Source organism: Scaptodrosophila lebanonensis, unplaced genomic scaffold (genome assembly GCF_003285725.1).
Source record: "Scaptodrosophila lebanonensis strain 11010-0011.00,11010-0021.00 unplaced genomic scaffold, SlebRS2 tig00000001-arrow-pilon, whole genome shotgun sequence".
In the NCBI taxonomy this organism is placed as follows: Eukaryota; Metazoa; Arthropoda; class Insecta; order Diptera; family Drosophilidae; genus Scaptodrosophila; species Scaptodrosophila lebanonensis.
The window spans coordinates 29,192,142-29,206,234 of record NW_022060529.1 but is presented as its reverse complement, the minus strand read 5'-3'; the positions used below and the strand labels follow the sequence as shown (position 1 = coordinate 29,206,234).

Genomic DNA, 14,093 nt, shown 5'->3' with positions numbered 1-14,093 from the left:
ATACATTTGATTATTCTTGCTCTTGTACTTGCTGAGATCCTTGCTCCCATACAGACGGACATGGCTATATCGACTCGTCTTGTTATAGTGATCAATAATATATACTTTGTGGGGTCTGTCACGTGTGCATCTGTGTGTTACATACATTCGTACTAAGCCTTAGAGGGTATACTTGTAAAAATTGTATTGTGTATTAAGTCTATCTATCCCTTATAGTCTCTTAGGTCTTCAGATGTTCACTAGATATGATCATACGGACGAACAGCCATGCTAATCGAGAATATACATACATATGTATCTACCAGAGAACTGGAATAAGTATGTTCGATCACCGTTGCTGAAAATTCAATCAAATCAAATCTTTGCTTGGCTGCAAATGAGCTCGAACGAGTTGAGTACTCTCAGCATTTTTCTTATGATCGAACTTGCATGAGCAATCTTTCTATTTTTACGAACAAGCACCGGTCTTGATTGGTTCAGACTCGATCACTTCGAGTATTCTGTTCGTTGCGAACGGGTACCAGCCTTGATTGGTTTGCTTTCAAACAGTTCACGCTCGGTCACTTCGTTTAAGTTGGCTGGGTCCTGATCAAAACAAACCAGACTTTGCAGAATGAGCGTTTGCCGTTATTGCTCGAGTATTGCGCGAGATATACTCGGGTATTACTCGAGTATTGCGCAGGTTTTACCCGAGTATTGCGCGGGTTTTACCCGAGTATGACCGTATAAAATATGCATGTATGTACGTGCTTATACTTATTTATGTATTTGTGCGTGCATGTGTTGTGTGCAATTATGCGCAAACATGTGTATATGTATGTACGTATTACAAATAAAGAGGTAGCGAATGAAAAGAAAACATATGTATACATATGTATATTTATTTTTATATTATGATATTTCTTTATTAAAAAAGGAACTCAAATATCTTTAAATAAACAAATTAATATAAATTAAAATAGCATAACTTTTTTTAATTTAAATAAAAAGGAAGGTATTTCTTTTCGCTAATAGTTTTGTTGGATTCTTTAATTTATATGCATATACATACTTGTATACGAAGTTAATATTGAACTAATAGCCGAAAAAACAATAGAAAGTGCATGTGCACCTGCATTTTTCCGAAAACCTAATATGTATACTCTTGTACCTTTCCAAAAGTACATATGAAACTAACTCCCTAAAATACATACATACATACATAAGTACATTTACGAATTTTGGGATATATTTACATAAATTCATATTAATAATGTACACTACTATAAATGTTAGCAGCTGGATTCCAATTCTGTTTTTTCTTGTTCTAAGCTTTATCTACTGTCTCTACTGTTTCCAAGTCGCTTTTGGTTAATTTTTTGTGTACCATAGCCATGTCTGCTTCATTCTGCTCATCTGACGCACTTTCACTGGATTGACTAGAGTGCTCTTTTGAACCCGTGTTTTTTTTTAATCGTAAACGTTTTTCCCGATTCTTTTTCTTCATACGCTTTGCTCTTTTCTTTGCGGTGCGCTCCTCTGCTAGCCGACGATTGTCATCCAATTTTTGTTGGTACGCTTCATCAGCCTCCTCGCGTGCACTTTTTGCTTGTATGTTCTTCTGACGTGCATATTCTTTCCGGCGCAAGTGACGATAAACATGGAATTCACCAGAGCCGGCCCCTGCACTACTGCCCATGACATTGCGAACGAATGTCGGCACCGTAGCCATGTAGTCTTTTTCGCGCCGTTGCTCAGGTATTACTACTGGTTTGTCCTGCATAGGAATAAAAAAGATGGATAAAATTATAAGCATTTTACACGGATGCCACAAATAATTCGTTATAACAGCCGAACATTTGATATTTCAATATTTGCAATATTCCCATTTATTAAAGAACATGTTATGATTGGGATTCATATACTATATTCATATACATATACGAAGTAGTTGCAGTATTTACAACTACTATTTAGTGGCATCAAGTGTAAAATTTGTAAATTTTGAAATAAATATGGAATTTTACCGGATTTTTCATAAGTTTTTCTAGTTTTAGTCTTTGCAAATCGGTGGCCGTTTTAACAAATATCTTCTCGCCCGACTTTGACCCATCGGCGTCTGTTTTTCGCCTAATGGGGCTTTGTTCGGTTTCCTTAACCAAGTTTTTGATAAAAGACATATGTATATATTATGATTTCTTTATTATTCACTGATATTACATGCTATTTTAACATGAAATGTTCATTAAATAGTCATCCCTTTTTGGAATAAGGCAGTAGTGCTGGGCGAAACATCGATGTAAAATCGATACATCGATGTTTTGTAATTTTTTCCAAACATCGATGTTTTATTTCCGATTTTCGATGTTTTTTACTATTTGAAAAAAAAAATCGCGGGAAAAGCTATGTTAGTAAAAGCTTTAATTTGCATTTTTGAATAAAACCCCTAATACAAACATGCTCATTTTTATTAACAAAAATGAGTGGATCTCAAATAATTAGTCATGAATTATATATATTTTTTATGTTATGCTAACAAAATATTCTTTGAATTTATGAAAATATTGTTTTGTGTTGAAACCGTTCGTATTATATAAGAAAACATAACTTTATGAATAAGAGGACTATACAAAATGAAGTGCCCTATTTATAAGTATCAACAATCAAATCAATCTGAAATTAGTCATTAGCTATAATTTTTTATGTTATACTTTATATTGTTTTTAGTTTATTATTTGGAGTTATGAAAATATCGTTTGTTTCAAAACGTTTTGCACTTTTATAAATAAGACAAATCAAAACGAAGTGCCCTAAGTATATTAATTTTTGTTTGAAAATTTGTTAGTGGAATTTCGATATATCGAAGTTCTTCCCTCAAAAAAATCGAAACATCGATGTTTCCCCAGTTTTACTATTAACGACCACTAAATATAACTCTAGAAAGAAAAACATGGCTAGCCCTATGAAAATATGTTTCGAATATTAAAATTTTTAATGTTACTAAACGCAAAAATGAATACACAATTTTATAACACAAATACATATTAGACAGCTGCATGGCTTTACTCATAAGGTACGTTGAAAAGAATGGAATCGAATTGAAACATTGAAAATGATTTGAATTTGTATGAATATGAGTGCGTCTTGTGTCACACAGCCAGTGCTGTCATTATTTTTTGAGCAAAAACAGCTAGATTGCAAAAAATGGCTAAATCCAAGGCAAAATAAGCTAAAAAACAAGCCGGCTTTAAAAACACTATTTTCTTGGTTAAATTTCTGTTTTAATGTTTTCATATTAATTCTATATTCTTAATTCATAATTTATAATAATAATATGAGATTCTTGTGAAAATAATAATAGAAAATTCACATTAAAATAAAGCTAAAAATTCTACAGTTGTTCATCTAAACTCACTGTCTCTTAGTCAGGATAATTTTCTTTTTACGATTAAGTCCATATCTTAAATTGAAAATTAATTAATATAATTATGAATATGGTTTATTTTGCTTACAAAAAACCTAACTTAAGCTTAAAATGGAGTTAAGCGTATTTAGATTCATACCATTTCTTAATTTGGATTTAACTAAATTCACCTGCTGAAGACCCGCTCCACTTCGCGAACACTTTGTTTATACACTTTAGACATATCTTAAGGCAGCGAAGAAGAAAAAAACGGCTTATCCTCGAGCATGAAGATTATTTTGATAGATTTTATTATTATTACTAAGGAAAAAAATATATGGTGAAAAATAAAGTAAAGCTAGAAAAAGGGTAAATAAATTTTTTCCAAGCTATAATTCCCGCAACCCGCTATTTTCGCACCGACAAATGCATTTTTCCGAAAAGGTAGAAGTCGCACGGTGCCATATCAGGTGAATACGGTGAGTGGTTAATGGTTAAAATGTGATTTTTGGTCAAATAATCGGTCACAAGAGTCGATCGATGAGAGCAATTTTTGGTCGTCAGTCAATTTGTGCGGAACAAACCGTGCACACACCTTTCGTAAGCCCAAATGTTCGGTGAAAATTCGATAAATCGATGTTTTAGAGATGTTCAATTCCATTTCCATCAATTTCAATGATGATTTCGGCTGATTTTTTATGAATTCACGCACAGTTTCGATGGAATTTTCGGTGATAACGAATTTTGATTGGCCCACATGTTGATCGTCATTTATGTCCTCACGACCACTTGGAAAACGTTGAAACCACTCGTGCAGTCTGCTACGGGATAGGCAATCACCGCCATAAACTTGTTCCATCAATTGAAACGTTTCAATAAAAGTTTTACCAATTTTAAAACAAAATTTAATATTGGCTTTTTGTTCGAAGCCCATTTTTGCACAGATAACACAAACATACTGACACTTAAAACGCAATAACTTCACTTCCAATCGATGAAATGTCATGAAATTCTCACTGGACAATCGATAAATAGCAGATTCTAACGCACCAGTCGACATATAGATAGCGCCACCAGGGGGCGCTAGATTCAAAAAGTCCTGTTTACTTTGGAACGCACCTTGTATATGTACATACATATATTATTGATCAGGATGACATGACGAGTCGATATAGACATGTCCATTCGTCCGTCTGTCTGTATGAACGCAAGGATCTCAGAAAGTATAAAGCTTAGAATAACCAAACTAGTATCCAGATTCTCCTAAGTCAGAGAAAGTATGAGCTTGAGTTTTTTTTTTTTTTTGATGCACTCCTCCCGGACCTTTCATTTTAAACTCATTTTACTTAACCCGGCAGAGACGGGAAAGACCTGCTAGTGTTATAATAATTACCTTGCCCGATGTAATTTACAATTCTCACAGGACCCTAAACAGTGTTATAATTTCGTTAACTCAAAACGTAAAACTTCTTCCCTTCCTTCAACATGATGACATAAAAGATAGCAATGATTCTAAAGCTGCTGACTTGCTTGTCATCTTCTTTCAATCAACATATTCCTCTTTTTCTTTTAGTAATACCTCTTATCCTTATTGCATTTCATCTTCCCACTCTATTTTTGCTCCCATTATTACTGATAGCTGTCTACTGTCCGCTATCAAGTCTTTAAAATCCTCTTACTCTCCTGGTGTAGACAATATTCCTAGTTGTGTACTCAAGGAGTGTTCTAGATACCTTTTACAACCATTGCTTAAACTCTTTAATTCGTCGCTTGATTCTTTAATCTTTCCAGATATATGGAGAGAATCTTTTATAATTCCTTTATATAAAAAGGGTGGTAAGTCTGATATTTCGAATTACAGAGGTATTGCAAAGTTGTCCGCTATACCAAAACTATTTGAAAAAATAGTTTGTGGCACTTTGCAGCACCTCTGCAAATCTATCATATTTCCTGCTCAACATAGTTTTATGAAGAGACTGGCTACTACGACCAATTTGCTTGAATGTATTTCCCTGATAAGTTATGCTTTTATTCTTAAAATGCAAACTGATGTCATTTACACTGACTTCAGTAAAGCATTTGAATCTGTAAGCCATGACCTTCTGCTCTTTAAGTTTAGTCTCATAAGATTTCCCGCCGCTTTATGTTTTGGATTTCATTATATTTAAACAACAGGACCCAGCTCGTTTTTGCATCATCAGGTGTGCCTAAAGGTAGTCATCTAGGTCTTTTACATTATTTATTAATGATCTACCCTCTATCTTGTCACACTCTCATACACTTATGTATGCTGTTGATGTGAAACTTATGTATTCTGTCTGACAAAAACCCTCTTCATTTTCAACGCCTGCAGGATGATCCGAACTGCATGCAACCTTGGTGCTTAGAAAGCCACTTGCACCTCAATTGTTCTAAATGTAAGTTCATGACCTTTCATCGAACTTTGCCCCTTTTAGTCACGTATACGATTGACAATGTGTTATTGCAGCGTATATCAACTGTTGAAGACTTTGGGGTTATTTTTGATTTCAAATTGAACTTCAATCTTCACATCTCTAGCATTGTAAGTAAAACAAAGGGTATACTTGGATTCATAAAACGATGGTCCAAGGAATTTACAGACCCTTATACTACCAAACTTCTTTACACTTCTATAGTATGCCCTGTGCTTGAATATTTCTCTTGTGCCTGGTGCTCACAGTATATAAAACATAATGAACGTATTGAATCTGTTTAGAAGAAATTCTTGCATTTTGCTTTACGTGGTCTTAGGTGAGATCCTGGTCTTGGAATAGTTTTTCTCCACAAGTTGGTTATCGGTGAGGTGGACTCCTGCGCTCTCTTAAGTCACCTCAACTTTTCAGTTCCTTGTAGATCAACAAGGAATTTTTTGCCATTCGTCTTGTCCAGATGTACAACTGATTATCGTTTTCGGGTAATTTATTTTAATTATAATGATTTTTCACTTTCAACAGAACTCTCTCTCTATTCTATAAAATGTAGCCTTTTTAGTTATCTCCGGGGAAATCTCTGACCACTTACTGCTGTGAGTCCCCCACCGAGCTGGAGATTTTACTCTTTCTCTTTATGCTTAATTAGCTGTTAAGTAGAATTAATTTTCCTCCTCTACTTACTATCTTTTTTAGATTTTTAGGTCTATAATATCTCTGACCACATATGGCTGTCATTCGGGGCATAGCTGGCCAAATGGCAAATAAACTTCCCCCAACGTGCCGGAGGCAGTAATAGACGTTATTGTACAGTTTTTTCTTAAGCTTTCTTATCTTTTAAGTTGAAATTATGTATAACGTTGTATTATTAGATATCTTTATAAAGTAAAGCTATTACAATACATATAATATAAATCATAGTTTTGAATATGTATTGACAGTACCATTTGTTGATTTATTAAATAAAAATAAAATGAAATAAAATTAGTTCAATAGCGACTTCATATACAACAATATACATCAAATATGGAAGAAACCAAAAAAATTAGGCGAAAAGAAATGCCCTTATTTGTATGAATGATCAATGAAAATTCACTCAATGCCAGCTAACGGAATAGACTCGGATCAAGAGCAGTTGAAAGCTTAATATTCTTTAATTCTTGATAAAGAAATATTAATTAAGTAATACTAATTACTAATTATTTTTTAAGGCTAGACATTTTTAAACGTAAATTCCTATTTTTATAAATTAAAAATAATTATGCTATTTTAAATTATATTAATCATCATTTGTTTAGTTTAATTATATTGAGTTCATGTTTATAAAATTAATCTTGGTATATATCATAACGTTGTTACTCTGCCGCGGGTATGCTCGCCGGCCAGAGTATGCTGAAATAAATTAGGCACCCCAAAGTGCCGAGGTGTCCAACAAATAAAAGAGGGCGGTATGCCAAAACTTCTCCACGTGTTTCTTTAATTGTAAAAAAATGATACAGAGCGCTTCAGTGCGCGTTGGGCATGAGCCAGAAGAGAACTAACTAAAACCCGACTTAAAATTACCCGCCTTTATGGCTTACTATTCTTACAATTACTTATTAGCTTAAAATTACTCGTAATGACGCACAGCTGGTTGCTGCGCAACGCGTCGTTACACCTCCCCCTTTCCCCAAGGGGTCGAATGGCAGATGTGTAGCAGCTGGGTGGCAGCGCTGCCACCCCTCGCGTTTGGCCACCTGTCAACGCCACCTGTACCTTCACCGTCAGCTGTTCGCTCTGTCGCATTGTTGTTTTCTGCATTTCCGCCGCGTGGTGCTGACGTGTCGTCATCCTCTGGATTCTGCAATGGGTGCTGTAGTGGCTGTTGCGCCTGAAATTGCTGTATTAATGGCCAATTGTGCTTCCGGCAGTTGTTCGTCCCACGTATTGTGCTGCCCGTCCGCCAGCTGAGCAATCAATATTTTGACCGTTCTATTGGTCCGCTCCGTGGGGTTGTCCTGAGGTGTATATGGTGCCGTCAGTTGTTGCAGCCTCGGCGAGGAACTGCTTCAGCGCGCGGCTCGTAAACTGGGCTCCGTTGTCTGTAATGAGCTTTCTTGGTGTGCCAAACCGCGCCAGAATCCGCTCTCGTAAGGCCAGCTTCACTGCCGCTGCCGTCGCCTTGCGGATGGGGACCAGTTCTGCCCATTTACTGAACTTATCCACCAGATACGCGTTGCCTCGTTTGGACCGCGACAGCGGCCCCACAAAATCGGCGCAGACGACGTCCCACGCTGCCTCCGCTGGTTTGAAATACATCTTACCTGCCGTCAGCTGTTGCTGGGCTTTATAGCGTTGGCACAACAGGCACTGGTGCACATACTTCGCTACGTCGCGATACAGATCAGGCCAGTGGTATCGGTCTGCAACGAGCGTACAGGTTCGGCGTACTCCCATATGGCCCGCCGTTGCGTCGCCGTGGCATTCTCTCAACACCTCCTGTCGTAGAGGCGCGGCCACGCATAGCCTCCATGGTGACACCTCATCTTCTCCTAGCACATGGGCGATGCGGCGGTATATCCTGTCGTTCTGTATGGCGTAATATGGGTACTTGCTGGGACTCTCCAACACCGCTGCCGTCAGCCGCTGTAACCATTTACAAGTTGGCGCTGCCTCTGGCTCCACGTGTGCACGGCCGGCCACCTCGCGCGGCTGTCGTGACAGCGCGTCGGCCACCACGTTCAGGGTTCCTTTCCGGTACTGGACGTCGAATGCATACTGTTGTAGCTGCAAGGCCCAGCGTGCGATGCGACCAGTGGGGTTCTCGATTGAGTTGAGCCATCGCAAAGCCAAGTGGTCGGTCACGACGGTAAAGCGGTAGCTTTCCAGATAGTGTCGCAACTTTCGGATTCCCCAAACAATGGCCAGGCACTCCTTCTCTGTGGCGCTGTAGTTGAACTCTGCCTTCTGCAGTTTCCTACTGGCGTAGGAAATCACATGCTCCTAGCCGTCTACGTTTTGTGTAAAACCGCGCCCAGCCCGTACTCGCTGGCGTCAGTCTGTAGGCAGAAGCGTTGCGTGAAATCGGGGCACGCTAACACCGACGCTTCTATGAGCTGTCTTTGGATGCACTCAAATGCCTCCTGCTGCGGTGTTTCCCAACTCCACTTGCAGCCCTTTTCCAACAGTTCGGTGAGTGGGCCGACCGTTGTGGCGAAATTGGGCACAAAGCGCCGGTACCACGAGGCCATCCCGATGTACTGCCGCAGTTGCTTCAGATTTGATGGTGGCTTCAGCTCGCGGATGGCTGCCACCTGCCCCGGATCCATTTGGATGCCGGCCTCCGTCACTAGATGCCCCAGGTACCTAATGGATTTACGAAAGAATTCGCACTTATCCCGATTTATTCGCAGATTGGCCGCCCGCAGTCGCCGGAAGCAGCTGCTCCAAAATGTGCTGGATCCGCGGAATTGGGTACGCATCTGGTTCTGAGCGTTCGTTCAGCTGTCGATAGTCGATGCACATCCTCCAGGCGCCTGTCTTCTTGCGCACCAACACAATGGGTGCGCTGTAGGCGCTGTCGGAGCGCTCAATGCAGCTCTCTGCCAGCAATTCGTCGACTTCTTGGTTGATTACTGCTTGCATGGCCGGATTCCGGGGGTAATACCGCTGCTTGATGGGACGCTCGTCTTTCATCCGGATTGTGTGCACAGCCGCCGACGAGACTCCTGTGACGCTCTCGAAACCTGGTTGCCGTCTGGGCCTGCTGCTCCGTTAGGTGGGCAGCTATAGTGGGCCCCGCCTGCGCGTTGGTCACTGAAGCTGCATGCCGGGCCCTGCGGTTCTGCCTCCGCCGCCTGCGTGGCCGTTGACCGCCCGCTCGCAGTTCTACAGTTTGGCCGCCCACAGTCACCGCCCCGTTGGCCATATGGACGTAATCTAATCCCAGTGTTTTACATGTTTTCATGGTACGCCGCCAGCTCTTCCAGGCGGGGTCGGTACTCTTCCTTGGTCGACTTCACGAACGTGGATAGCCGCGACCGCAACGCCTCCACGTTGTCGGTCTCTTCAATTTCGAACTCACGCAACACCGCGCTGAGCTCTTCCTTCCGCAGCGCACGTATCCAGCTCGTTCGTAGCATCGTAAATCCACGCGCTTCTCTCTACACTCGGTCGGATATAACCTCAATCTTCTTTGGGGTCCCTGCTCGGGCGCCACTTGTAATGTTGTTACTCTGCCGCGGGTATGCTCGCCGGCCAGAGTTTGCTGAAATAAATAATAAATTAGGCACCCCAAAGTGCCAAGGTGTCCACCAAATAAAATAGGGCGCTACGCCAAGTGAATCCGTTCCACGTGGTTTTAATTTCCAAAATTTACACAAAAGGTGGGTGCGCTTCAGTGCGCGTTCGCTTACTTCTAGACCAGAACTCCAACTCCTCTCTCCAATTTCAAACTACTTATCTCTTCTTATACTTAAACTACTTCTTAAAACTACTCGCCTACTCAGGAATCGTGCTCTGCAGAAATAACAACAAGACGAGCGTCGACTGTAAATGTATGCTGTTAAAACGAAACATAAACATGTCTTCTAATTTAATTAATTAATTAATTTTTTTTAATCATTTCATTTTGTTTTTAACTTTTTTTTTTTAATTTTCCCTTTTTTGTGGAGAGTACAGGCTCGGCTGTAGCGTTCTCTCTTGTTTAGGTCTATAATGCGTCTGACCACATTATGACTGTGAATCGGGGCGTAGCTGGCCAACTGGCAAATAAAATTCCCCCAACGTGTCGGAGGCATTAATAGACGTTATTGTACAGCTTTGTGTTAGGCTTTCTTATCTTTTAAGTTGAGTTTAAATTGTTATATGAGGTTATATCATCATTTTATTTTTTATATTAATATATATAAAATGTTAAAATTTAATTTAAATTATTATATTCGACAGAATTATTGTTGATGTACTAAATAAATAAAATAAAATAAAGAGAAGCGCACAGATCACCAGACTCAAAGGAGCGGTTAAAAGTAGCCAACCAACCCACAACGTCAGCAGAAGGATGAATATAAGAACAAGTGATAAATACAGCATGTGTAGGTATAATTACTTTAACAGCAATAAATTCTACTTCAGCAGTCATATTTACATATACAAGCTCTGATCGAAGGGTGGATTTGACTGCGATCAGTATACCACCACCACGACCAAAGACCTCTAACATTTTGGTAATGTAGAGTAAGCGGAACGTGGACAAAGTCTAGTTTTGTGAGGCTTTACTAGTCGTTGGTTGCGAAGAGGGGGCAACAGGCAATGGAACTGGAGCTGGTTGAGATCTTTATTTTCATTGAAACTTATGAACTATCATATGAGGAAGCCAAAATTTAGGTTCAATCCGACTGCCCATCCGTTGTCTCAGAATCTGGATAGAATCAGATTTGATTTTCCCCCACTTCCCACGTAAATATACTAAAATTAAATAATTTCTTGAAAAAACACATGTGAAACTGAACTGCCTCAAAATGCATTAAATGTGGCGGAAACCATCGTCCAAGTAATGAAACATCATATTTGAGAAAGTAGTGGACAAAAAGAGGGTTAACTGAGTATTATGCAATAAGCATGGTCACCCAGCATCCTACAAGTAATATGGAAAATATAAACAGATCCAGGAAAAGATTAAAGCTAAGAAAAATTGAATTAATCAAAATAAATTAACAATAAATTCTTCCACGAAGATGTTGATGCATTCTTCTGTGTTCTGCATAGTTGAATGCGCCAGAGATGTCCAGGAACGCTCCCATTGCATAGTCTTTATGGTGGAGAGCTTTTTCTATACAGGCTACCAGGGAGTGTAGCACTGTATCCACTGATTTTCCTTTAGAGAAGACGCGTTGGTTGGGATCTAAGGGTGGGTAGATACTCTCGCTTATTGCATTTGCCTGATTTCGGCAAAAATATGACCCGTGCAGTCCTCCAGGTTACTGGTACATAGAAAAAAACTTCAGACATGCTTCGTATAGTGAGAGTAGCCATGGGGCTACCCCTTCTCTAGTTGATTTCAACATAGCTGGGAATATGCCACCTAGTCCGGCGGACTTGTAACTCCCGAATGAGTCCAAGGCCCACCCAATCTTCTCCAGCGTAGCGTTGCTTGGGTGCTTTGGGTCCTAGTCCCATCATCCATGTTGCTCCCTGTATCATCTAAGGTCAAGAACGTTGGAAGGGGTTGGTCCCTCGTAGGTGGGTAGCTCCCCTGCATTTCCTATACTTATGCTATTAAGTAGTATGAAGTTTAAGATTGACTCACCTCTGTCATTGGTATCTGTGCTGCCCCATACCGTCAGGGGCCGCTTTTTTGCGCATCCCTCTTCTGTTACCCTGTGTAGCTCTTCTGGCGGCGCCTCCCTTTCGTGTGCCATGTAATAGGAGACCACGAGCATTGGCTTGCCCTTGCAGTCGCCACATCTGTGAAATCATCCGTGCTGAAATTAGACAATATGTACGAGATACCTATCCTCACGAGGATGGTTGTTCTTGTTCTACTTACTATTGTCGGGTGGAGCGTGGTGAAGTTAGGGTGAAGGTGCATGTAGCACCTCAGGATTTTGCCATTTGAGTAAATTGAGGGTCTGCTCCACTGGCCAGCTTATTCCTCTCCTCTGTGGTTAGGTTGCTGTTGTTGCTGAGCTGAGCCTTAATCTTTAGGGCTGTCTTGTAATGGGACTTCGCTCTCATGCCCTTCTTCGTCCTTTTGGCCACGACCTTGCTAGAGGTTTCGGTGCTCGCCGGGATTGAGGAGAGCAGAAGCATTTCTTCAGCCTCCGTAGAGATGCTCTCGCAGTCTGAGCCTACGGCACTGCTGCGTTGTCGTGGCAGTAGCTTTGCAACTCCCGTGGCCTGCACCACCCACGGTAGAGGTGTGACCGCTGGCGGTAGCGGTTTTTCCTCCCATTGACGTTTGGGCTGACATCCCAGACCCTGTTTCTTCCTTCACGACCTCCATTTTGACTTTTTTATCGGGAAATCACACCTAGCGTTTTAAGCCTAACCGCCAGGCATCTCTAACCATGACTCCAGTGGTCGTGCCGTTTCAAGCCCATCAGGGTACACGATACCTTCGTCTCTGCTAGGCACCGCATCGCCTAAGATGTAGGTGCGCAAGTGACACTAGGTATAGCCCGTTTTCTCCGAGACAGATAAAGTGTCCATTGCCCACCCGGCACCATCGAGGAGGGTTCACTTAGAGGATTTTTGCCAGCCGTAAAAATTTTGGTGTCCCTATGTTTTATAGAGTCTGAGATATAGGTGACCTAGGAACACCAAATTTTAGTCCAAAATGCCTTTTGTGAATACGCAGAAAATGTGTATTTTTGAATTTCCCTCCCTCTCCGCCGCAAATCGTAACTCCCGTAATTTTTGGAATTTCGAACTCAAATACCCCAGTTAGTGATTATGTGTCCGTATGCTTAGTTTCACTATGATAGACCGATTTTACAAGAAGTTATAGCCATAAATATATTTGCTGCCCAAGCGCACATAGAAGCTTTGTATATGTGCAATTATACACCATTTACGTGAGTTCGAATACCGAGAGGGATATAATTAATCAAAATTTTCTTGTTAATTTTCTTAACTTTTTTTTAAATTTTATTTCTAATTACTTATATGTACAGAGTATTTCAATGTCGGCAAAAAACCTGTAATTGCAAATCTCTTTTCATTTTAGAACGCATTCATTGGTTTCTACATATTTTGTAGCGTTACGTTGGCAGCGCGGGTGAGCATTTACGACCGGGGAATTCCCCATTTTGTTTTTACTTTTTTCGTGGCGCTGCTGCTGGGGCCAGCTAGCAATACTATGTTAAGGGAATTCCGGATTTACTGACTGCGTATTCTTTGTGTGATTATTTTGACAATTGGTGATTTGTATCTTCGCACGGGTATTTTTCCAAAAAAGTTAAAAATTATACATTTTATAACACACACACACTTAACACACATATACCCTTCTTTTGGCTATGAGTTACTAAGAAGGAGTAAAATTTATTTTGGACATTATTATTTTAATGATTTTTTGTTAATTTGTAGATTTTATTGTTATTCTTTATTAGGTCAGAGTATCTCTGTAAAAGATATTTGATGTTTTGTGATAGCAAAATAAATTTATTTTAAGGAGCCCGCACCCGTGATAGGTCAACATACAGTAAAACATTGCTTTCGTATGTCGATCCCCACTAATTCGAAGGCTTGGCCTTGGGACTACCGGAAATTTAAGCCATATA

At 40.2% G+C, this 14,093-nt stretch overlaps 1 protein-coding gene across 1 annotated transcript; it reads right to left on the bottom strand.

The window, feature by feature from the left end:
- Window positions 1-1,007: 1,007 nt before the first annotated feature.
- On the bottom strand, window positions 1,008-2,159 carry LOC115633952 (PRKR-interacting protein 1 homolog). Its single transcript, XM_030531470.1, has 2 exons — window positions 2,007-2,159; window positions 1,008-1,756 (listed from the first exon to the last, which is right to left on the bottom strand). The coding sequence occupies exons 1-2, from the start codon at window positions 2,157-2,159 to the stop codon at window positions 1,307-1,309; spliced, it is 603 nt and encodes a 200-aa protein (XP_030387330.1). The 3' UTR covers window positions 1,008-1,306.
- Window positions 2,160-14,093: the final 11,934 nt, after the last annotated feature.

Bases quoted from the DNA above. Each gene is read 5' to 3' on its own strand.
- LOC115633952 (XM_030531470.1), bottom strand. From the start codon at position 2,159: ATGTCTTTTATCAAAAACTTGGTTAAGGAAACCGAACAAAGCCCCATT. The intron at 1,757-2,006 runs GTAAAATTCCAT...ATTCCTATGCAG, and splicing joins AAAAACTTATGAAAAATCCG to GACAAACCAGTAGTAATACC.